Source organism: Glycine soja, chromosome 2 (assembly GCF_004193775.1).
Source record: "Glycine soja cultivar W05 chromosome 2, ASM419377v2, whole genome shotgun sequence".
Lineage (NCBI taxonomy): Eukaryota > Viridiplantae > Streptophyta > Magnoliopsida > Fabales > Fabaceae > Glycine > Glycine soja.
Window position 1 is genome coordinate 18213892 of NC_041003.1, and position 10009 is coordinate 18223900.

At 31.8% G+C, this 10009-nt stretch overlaps 1 protein-coding gene across 1 annotated transcript; it reads right to left on the reverse strand.

Annotated features, from left to right (window-relative positions):
• Positions 1-1890: 1890 nt before the first annotated feature.
• On the reverse strand, positions 1891-5670 carry LOC114391172 (exocyst complex component SEC15A-like). The gene is made up of 2 exons (XM_028352190.1): positions 5465-5670; positions 1891-4492 (listed from the first exon to the last, which is right to left on the reverse strand). The coding sequence occupies exon 2, from the start codon at positions 4476-4478 to the stop codon at positions 2109-2111; it is 2370 nt and encodes a 789-aa protein (XP_028207991.1). The 5' UTR covers positions 4479-4492; positions 5465-5670; the 3' UTR covers positions 1891-2108.
• Positions 5671-10009: the final 4339 nt, after the last annotated feature.

The following is a 10009-nucleotide window of genomic DNA, read 5'->3' on the forward strand; positions in this document are numbered from 1 at the left end:
TATTTGTTACGCACTTTGGCTTTTTGTTGATGCCAAAGGGGGAGAGAAAATAGGGATTAAATCAAGAACTCACATAACTAAATAACTTAATTTCAAGTAAAGCTTAAACTCAAAAACAAAGGGGGAGAATATGTAGAATTAAGTAAGTGATCGACTAGGAAAAAGAATGTGTATGTGTTTCTTGATTTCAGGGTTGTCATCATCAAAAAGGGGGAGATTGTAGAAGCAAGCTTCATGATAATGAATCAAGTTGATTCAAGAAGTTTTGATAATGACAAAGATGATGACAAAAAGCCCAAAGAATGATTTCAAGATTGAGTCAACAAGTTCAAGATCAAGTTTAATTTCAAGTTTCATAAGAAGAAATCAAGAAGATTCAAGAATCAAGAGAAGTTTGATTTCAAGATTCAAGAGAAGATGAATTCAAGATTCAAGAGAAGAAATCAAGAAGACTTCACAAGGGAAGTATTGAAAAGAATTTTCAAAAAACAAACATAGCACAATTTTGTTTTTCAAAAGAGTTTTTCTCAAAATTTTCTAAGTTACCAGAGTTTTTACTCTCTAGTAATCGATTACCAATTTTCTGTAATTGTCGCAAGCTTACATGACGATGGCATTGTCGCCTTGTCAAAGGCGAATGAAAAAAGAAGTTTCTGAGCCTAAATGCCAGTTTGATGTTGTGATCCGTGTCAGCGATGAGGTTGAAGATTGCACCGAGGAACTGGAGGAGGACCTCCTTGGTGGCTTTTGGCGGCGCGGAGAGGGACCACCGACGACAACAACGGTATCATCAGGGAACATCTTTCCAACCACAATGGACGACAAGGAGGACACAACAATCAAAAACCCGTTCTTGTGATAAATATATGCCATAAAAGTGCTCTCCTTTTAATCAATCAAGCTATGAATTTTCCAACTTTTGAGATTATTTTCCATTTCCATTTGGTGGTCGTTGTGTTGATGAATAAGTTGAATGCACTTTTGGATATATTTATCATTGATGATGTTTAATTAGAGCATTTCACTTATCAATCCTGGAATGGTCCCAATTTGGTGTTTTAAGGATACTGGTAATCTGTGAAAAAGATAATGGCAGTTGGCGGCAAGAGGAAGAAACCATGGTAGCGAGGAAAGTTTTTTATTTTAATTTTTTTTAAAAAAAGAAACATCATCATCCAAAATCGTCTCTAGCAGCGACAAATGATGGTTGGAAGTCGAAAGGTTGCTGGGAGGGGTTGGGGGAGAAATAAATCTGGTACAAATTGCAACTATATGGATGAGATGAATCCAACGGTTAATAAAATTGGTTCACTATGAACCACTTAAAAACATGTTCCACCGTAGTTTTGGCCTAGGTTTCTCTAACTATTTCCCAAACATTATGTGTGGTGGTTAGAAACATGAAGGGTTTCCTCTCTGTTGGTTCCATGAAGTTGATCAGGCCCACAATTACCATGGAATTTTCTAATCATGATATCTCTTAGTTTGGATCGTTGTTGGCTGGTGGTTTTACCTCTCCATCCAAGTTTCCTAGTTTACCCTCTTAAATCTTTCAGGCGTTGCTCCGCTGCTGGCGGTACTTAAGCCAACAATGGCAGCTTTGAAATTAATGATGGAGCCCTAGGACTCTTGATACTATGTTGAAAATAAAAGAGGAAGAAAATAGAGTATCTTCTTTACTTCTGATTGAATCAATACAGATTTAAATAGTCTAGAATGGGAATAAGAGTCTCTCAGTAAATGAAAAGGAAAAGACAAGAGAATATAAATCAGTTATATTAGACAAATATCCATTTATTTTGGGAACTAGACATGCTATTTATTAGCAGCAAATCCTCAGAAATCGGATCAAATAATTACTAAAAATTTGACACTGATTCTAAAGATTCATTGACAACTCCGAAAGTGTTTCATCCAAGCAGTAATAAACATTTGAGAAGCAATGTTTCATGACAATTTCATTCAAATGAAGCACATAATCGGAAAATAGAGAGAATATTCAAGGCACAAACAAGTCAGAAAAATATAGAAACATGTTCATTATGAAGTTAAATACATCAATTATACCCTACTTCCCATGAATCATGAAATAATGTTTCCAAATTTTATCAATTGAAATCCTTAAGTCGCTTTTTGAGTACATCCATTGATTTCTTTCTAGCACTTTGCTTTGCATTTTTATTAGCTAGGCTTCCAAAGATCCCATCTGGAGAATCCTTGAATTTATCAAGGATAGCAGCCACCTTCTTAATTTCAAGTGTATAATAATTTTTCTCCCATATATCAGGATTCAGGAAGTTCTCAGGGTGACTACTTAGCAAAAGATTGACTAACTGCCGTGCTTCTACCAAGCAGATCTTAAAACTAACCTCATCGTCTATTTCTCCCAAACCAGCAGAATAGAACCTTTCCTCTGCAAAATTCTCTATGATCTGAAGATCATAGTCAACATTTATAACTGCATTTGCATTAAACCTTTTGACATTATCACTAGAGAAAGCTGCCACTATGGAATTTGAGATGTGCTCAAAAGCACCACTCCCAACTCTGTACACTGCATCCAAGGGTAAAATTTGTTGCGCTGGGGACAAGATAGAATCAAGGTAAATGATCACTTCGTGTATGTAGTCATTTCCATTCTCATTTGTCTCCTCAGGAGTCCAATTAACGCTTTCAGTAAGAGTCATAAACTCGTCTATTTTTGTGTTCACCAGACTCTGTAAAGCAATGAAAGCTGCTTCCCTGGATGTCTTCAAGATCACCTTTGCAGTTAAAGTACCTAGAGGCCTTCCAACTGATCGGACTGGGATGCCACATAGTTGGGCAGCATGTCGAAGGTAAAAATCACAAGCTCTTTCAAGAACAGCTATGTTTGCAGCAATCTGCATGAGTTGAGGAACAGTGACATTGCCACTATTGATTTTCTCAAGCAGCATTACATTTAGTACATCAATCAGGAACTTGTCCAAATACTTTCTCACAACATCAAAGAAATTCACATGTATGCCATAAGACAAGTAATCAACAGAGCCTTTGATAAATGATCTCACAATGCGACAAGCATTAGGTACCATGGAGGAGAATGGGGCAGTGTATGGAAATGCGGGCATAATATCGGATGTTTGAAGATTAAATGACAGAACAATATTCTCATAGTCACTTTGCTTTTTTATCTCCATCTGGTCATACGGGTCATTGCCAAAGACATCAAGAATTTGTTGCTGACATTCTTCCAAAAAAAGCAAGCGGTATTTGTCACAGCTGCTATTAAGAACATCAAGAAGTGTGCCTATTTCATGTCCATATTGTCTAAGAGTAGATCCAAACAGAGTGACATAATCCTTCACCAGGAGAAGATGAGGGGCAGATTCCATACAAGAGAACTGCTCCTCCAACAGTGATGACATTTTAGCTACAGCTGTCTCCCACATTGTTTCAACCTGATCAGCTACCAAGAGGCCCCCTGTAGTTCTAAGGACTCTATCCTCCACTATAAAGAATCCAGCAATTTGAGCAAAAAAAGTCTGGTATGATTCAACAAAAGGTTGTGCTGAAGTTATTTCCAGGTCTGAATTCAATTGTAACAACCTATTAGTATAGTAATATTCACGAAACTTCTCTTGGATACCCAGACAGTCATGAATATGACAAGCACGATAAAGTGGTGTAAGATCAAACTGTAAAACTGAATCTTCTTCAAGTTCTTCAGCTTCCAAAGTATAAGCTAGATCCCCTAGTCCTGAAATACTTTGCTCCTCAGCCTTCCTCTGCTGTTCTAGCATTTCCTTGTCCCTTTGACGAACTGTCACAGCATGACCAATTGCTGTTTCCCCAATATTTTTAGCAGAACTCCTTATCTCGACCATCCATTCATTAACTTCACTGCATACTTTCTTCTCAATGTGCAATTTTATAACAGGAATTCTACTCTCTATGAGCATTTTGATAGCCTTTGCAGGAATATTCTGCGTGCAACTTTTCTCAACTAAATCCAAAGTTTTCAATGCAGAATAAAACTGACCTTCAGAAATGTGACTGTTACACTTGACACAAAGCTCCAACACCTGTATACAGTTCTTTGACATTTCTATAGCTTCAGTCATATTCTTCCTAACAGAATAAGACTCAAGAAGCTCTTCAAGCTTGGCAAGAAGGGCGCTGCCAACCTGCTGCAACTTAAAATTGTCACTTTGGAGTTCACTCTTTAGCTCTTCAGCATCAAGTAACACTCCACGAAGCTCGTCAACTGCAAGGATGAATTCCTCGTAGTGGGTCTTGCACATCTCCTCGATTTCAGCTTCCTTTTGCTTAACAACATATATCAGCTGGTGAAGCAGCCCCTCAGGCCTCCCCCTTTCAAAGGCAAGCCTGACAAGAGGACCAACATCATCTCCATTTGCAATCAAATTAGCCAGAACCATATCCTCCCCTCCATCACTGTTCTCCATAACACCTCTCCTCATTGTCTTTATATCCATGATGACATGAATCCCTGGAATTTCGACGACACAATTCTCATTATAAACCAAATACTAAACTAAGCTTATAAAAAATGAATTATTCAAGAAATTAACAATCTCACGATTTCATTGATATATTTTCTTCCACATCACAAAATTCATGACTTACCAAATATAAACAAATCAATAACAACAGCAGTCACACACTAGGATTTAACTTTGCAGGTTTACCATGCATAATGTAGTGAAAAAAAAGTAATAAACCAATTAGGGCTTGCTTTATCCTTTTCTCACATTTTAGTTTTAAAAGTAAAAACTGTTTGCTAGAATAATTCCACACCAGTCAGCAATCAATTTCTCATCCAAAAGCTAGTAAGTTTTGAAATTTTTTTCCAAAACAAGTTAGAGGTTTTCTCATCATTTTCTTCCGGTTTGATCTTGTTCAACCTCTCCCACAATTCTACACCCTATTGGCCTTCTCTATGCCTTGCACCATCCTCAATCAGCTATCTGAGCAACCTTATTTAGTTGTTTTGAAAATAAAAATCAAACACACCCTAAATCAAGCTTGATAGAAACTAATTATTCTGGAGATTAACAAGCAAAGGAACAAATTATTTTCCCTTCATAAAGAACACAGACCATAAAATCAAAGAGAATAGCATCAGTAATTCACCCATGCAGGTTTTGCTGCCCAAGATACTGCTTCAAAACAGTGAATGCAAAAAAAAAATCCAAAATAAATAAAACCCATAAACTGGTCCCGTATACAGAATCAAACCCTATCAAAATAGAAAAGGAGCTTGAAGAACAGATTAACAACAGCACAAAGCCCAGTATAATGAGAACTTAAAGCTAACATCTAAAGGAAAAAAGAAAAGAAAAGAAACAAGAAAGCACGATTCAACGAATAGATTTGAAGACATAAAAGGAAAAGAAGATAGAAAGGAAGATTGAAGCAAAGCAAAAGGAAAATGAAAGTGGGTAGGGAAAAAAGAAGGGACCTGGATCATGCGAGAGAGAAGAGAAGCATGAAAAGTAGCTTAGGGAGTTAGAGAGTGTTTTGTTTTGTTTGTGTTGAAAAAGAGAATGAAAATGGTGTTGGTGTTGGGGACGAGAATTCCCAAGTAGCAGTGAAGCAAACGCCAGCGTGATGACAATACTTCGCCGCTTAGGCCACACTCGCCGTCAACCAAATTCGCCGGCATTTTATTTTTTTCACTTATGTAAAAAGTTAAAAAAAAAAATGCTGTAATGTAATGTGAACGCGACTCATGTTTTGTTCTTCCCAAATTCTAAACCAATGATTAAATTTTTTTATGAAATTTTAATTTTTTTTCATCCTTCAAACCGAAGAAAAAACATATTAAACTAAAAAGAATTTCTTTTCTCTAAGTTCTGTCTTTAATTTGAATTTATTTATTTTAGCTTAAAAATATTTTTTGTCTCTTAAATTTAGATATATTTTTTTAGTTTCTCAAATTCAAATTTACATTTTTTTCTCTCAAATTAACAAAATGTATTTTTAGTCCTGCTTACTGATTTTTGTCAATTTCGATTTGTGATAATTTTTAATCTTACAAAGGATTAAGAAAAATAATTTGTAAATTTGAGTGATAAAAAAACATATTACAAATTTGAAGAAATAAAAATATATTTAAGTTATTTTATTTTTCCTCTCACCTAATTAGACAAAGTATTTTAAGTAGCTAAAAAAAGTATTTTTAATTTTTTATTTAATTCAATTTAAAGGTCTACTTGGATAATTGATATTGAGATATAATGCTTATGTTTTGTCCTCTGAAAAAAAAAAGAACTTCAAGTTTATTAAAAGAGAAAATAGTGTAAATAACTTTTATTCTTATCCAATTACAATTTAGTGGTATTTATAATAATTACATTTAAAGTTATGTTAATCATGATGTCTTTTTTGAGTGTATATGACCTCTTACGTATTATTTCAACCCGCACTACTAGACAAATCCTAGTGAGTTAACCATAATTTCTAATTAAAGCCTTTTATATTTGCAGTACATAAAACTGTTGTGTTAAAGCCACCGATTAAAGAATTAATAAATATAAAAATTTATTAAAAATTATAATAAAATGTATTAACAACATTAAATGATTTTCCTAAAAAAACATTAAATGATATGCGCTGTAATAAAAACCTTTTATCTACCAACTTGTTGTTGGTTGAAGTGAATTAATTGTGGGTCCAAGTAGGAATCTAGAACGCGATTAAATAGATTACTAATTTTTTTTATCAATTATTGTTGATATTCAATTAAAACATAACCTCTTTTTGAATCAAGGTTTTCACTAACTTCTTAAACGCATTGAATAATAAGAAAAGTCAATTGATTCTAAACCTTTAAAATCAGAGTACAAATCAAATGCAATTATTAATTCAAATGTTCAAGATTGAATGCAAAACAAGGGATTGAGAAAGAGAGAATAAAAAAAAAAAAAGATTTATACGAGTTGAGTTTTTAAAAGAACCTACATTCAATTGATCTAGTCAACACTAGACCTTTAACTATAGAACATGTATCATACAATCAATGCACACACAAATTTCTATAGCTAAAACCTTTCCCTTGAACCCTACAAGAAAAATCCCTAAAGAGTTGAAACCCTATCAACTCAACCCTTGAAAATCCTATCCAAGATCAAATTACAACAGATGAAAAAGAGTTATTGGATTCACGGATAAGAAAATCTTCAAGGTCTAACAAAGATAATCAACCTATGATCTTGAGTGCATGATCCTCAAAGATGTTTAGACTCTCATGAAGAAATGTAGAAACCCCTTTGTTGACTCTTTAGGAAGTGTTTAGAAAGATATGATTCATAAAAGGGTCACCGAAGAGAAAGAACAAAGTTGGGTATTTATAATTTTAACTAACAAAATAGATTTAATTGATTACCATGAAGTTTGTAATCGATTAATTTGATCAAAATACTTTTGTTTTGCATTTCCAAAAATGAGGCTAATCAATTACAAAAAATAGTAATCAATTATCTCGATTGACAAAGAGTAACTTAACTCCCTAGAATCAATGCAATCAATTACGATATTTTGATAATCGATTATCTCGACATCCAAAGAGTCACTCAAGTTTTAGAAGCAATCTAATTGATTACAATAATTTGGTAATCAATTTTCTCGATACACAGAGACTTCCTTCTCATGAAATAAGCATTGTAATTTATTACAATAACTTGATAATTGATTGTCCTGATAGGACAAATCTATATTTCAACAAAAATAAGTTCTTTCTCTATTCTTAACATATTGTAATATATTAGGTGATCTTGTAATCAATTACCTTATGTAGAACTTCAATTTGCTTCAAAACTTATGAATTGAGCAACTTAAGAAACAATCATAATTATCACCTAAGCATGTAAAATATAACTAAACTAATCTAATCAAACATGCCTAGTACTAATATCATCCAATACAATGTCACACCTATGAAAACATGTTTGTCACGCAAAATGATAAAACCAAAATCTAAAACCTTTGTCTTGAAATGTCTTCAATCAAGACTGATCTTGAGAATGAAAAAACAAAACCTAATTAGGAGGAGATAGTTCACTGAAAGTGATTAGTCAAGTTTCTCAATATAGATTAATTGTCAACAAAGTTGTTAAATATTCTATACCAATGTTATGATGACAAAAAAAACTTTTAACTTTTGATTCCTTAAGTATTACTCTAAGACTTAGCAAAGTTCATATTTAAAAAAAAAATTAATTACTCATTTGATCCCTATAGTTTTATAATTTGTACCTTTTAGTTTTTATAGTTTGAAAGTGATTTTTTTAGTACTTATATTTTACATTCTAATTCTCTTTTAGTCCTTGTAGATTGAAAGTGGTATTTTTAGTCCTTATAATTTACATTTTTATTTTCTTTTAGTCCTTATAGTTTGAAAGTGATATTTTTAGTTCTATACTTTAGATTTTAATTTCTTTTTAGTCATTACCATCAAAATATGAGTGATATTATCAATTACAATTAACTACAAAAATATTAGCAAGTAATTTGTAACTAATTTATCGCAAGATAATTTGTAATAAAAAATAATTTGATAATTTATAACTAATTTATAGCTAATTAATAATTTATAGCTTTAAATGTTACATCAATTAAGTTGAGGCAAATCTTCCTATATAAATTTTAAAACTTTTAGAAGGACAAATGTCACTTTTTGAGCAAAAGTAAGTTACTTTTTATTGTTTGATGACAAGTGTCAATTTTTATAATTTTTTTTCTCTTCCTTTATAACTCTCTCTTTTACATTTTTTTTTCTAATTTTTGTTTTTCATGTATTTTTGTACATTCTTTCTTTCTTCTTTCCTTTATTATGTTTTTTTTTATCTTTTTACATATTTTTTAATGTTTTTTCTTTGTCTTTTCTTTTTTTAGTTTTTTTGTATGTTTTTACTTATTTGTATTTACTATTTACACTTCTTTTTACTATAATAATATTGTTATCGTAATACAATATAAAAATAATATACAATATCATAAACAATAATATTATTGTTATTGTGTAGGAAACAAAGTGTGATTTAACTTTTGCAATGTGTAATAGATTGAGAGAATCACAACGAGAATTTAGGAAGAGTTTAGAGGGAGAGACCTTTAAAGTCTAGTAGTATTGGGTTATGTTGTATGTCTATTTATGATTATAGAATGCCCATTTATAGTGTTTGCTAACCAGACATTATTAGCCACGTGACTTATCACAAGTATTTGTGTTAAATATCCTATTCTGAAGCTTACATTAGGCTTGTTCAAAGTCGGCTTGCCACTAGTTCAATTTTTGCTTTAGTCGACTGCTTGGATTTATACATGACTTATAATCTTTAAGTCGTTTGTCATGTATTAGGCAGCATGCCACCTATTCATGATGTGTGATATTCATATTTATCTCAAGATAGTTGCCTCTAAGTCAATATTGTCTTATAGAGACAATTTCGGCTTAAGTATGAAGTTGATATTTACCCATAAGCATTTTTCTCGGGATGATTGATTTTATTTTTGTTAAAACATTTGTTTTGTGAAAAGTTTTCTAAAATGCACATACAAACTATTCAACCCCTTTTAATATTTTTCTTGTTATTTCAACATGAAACTTATTCTATTAAAATAATAATTAATTATTAAAATACCCTTTTGACAATTAATTTAGACATGCCTTAAATGTTACATCAATTAAGTTGAGGCAAATCTCCATATATAAATTTAAAAACTTTCAAAAGGGAAAATGTAACTTTTTGAGCAAAAGTAAGTTACTTTTTATTGTTTGGTGACAAGTGTCAATTTTTTATAATTTTTTTCTCTTTCTTCTTTTATAACTCTCTCTTTTACATTTTTTCATGATTTTTTGCTTTTCATGTATTTTTTACATTCTTTCTTCTTTCCTTTATTATGTTTTTTTTTTATCTTTTTACATATTATCTTTTTATGTTTTTTCTTTGTCTTTTCTTTTTTTAGTTTTTTGTATGTTTTTACATATTTGTATTTACTATTT

What these genes read in the sequence shown, in the direction of transcription:
- LOC114391172 (XM_028352190.1), bottom strand. Translation starts at nt 4,478, where the DNA reads ATGGATATAAAGACAATGAGGAGAGGTGTTATGGAGAACAGTGATGGA.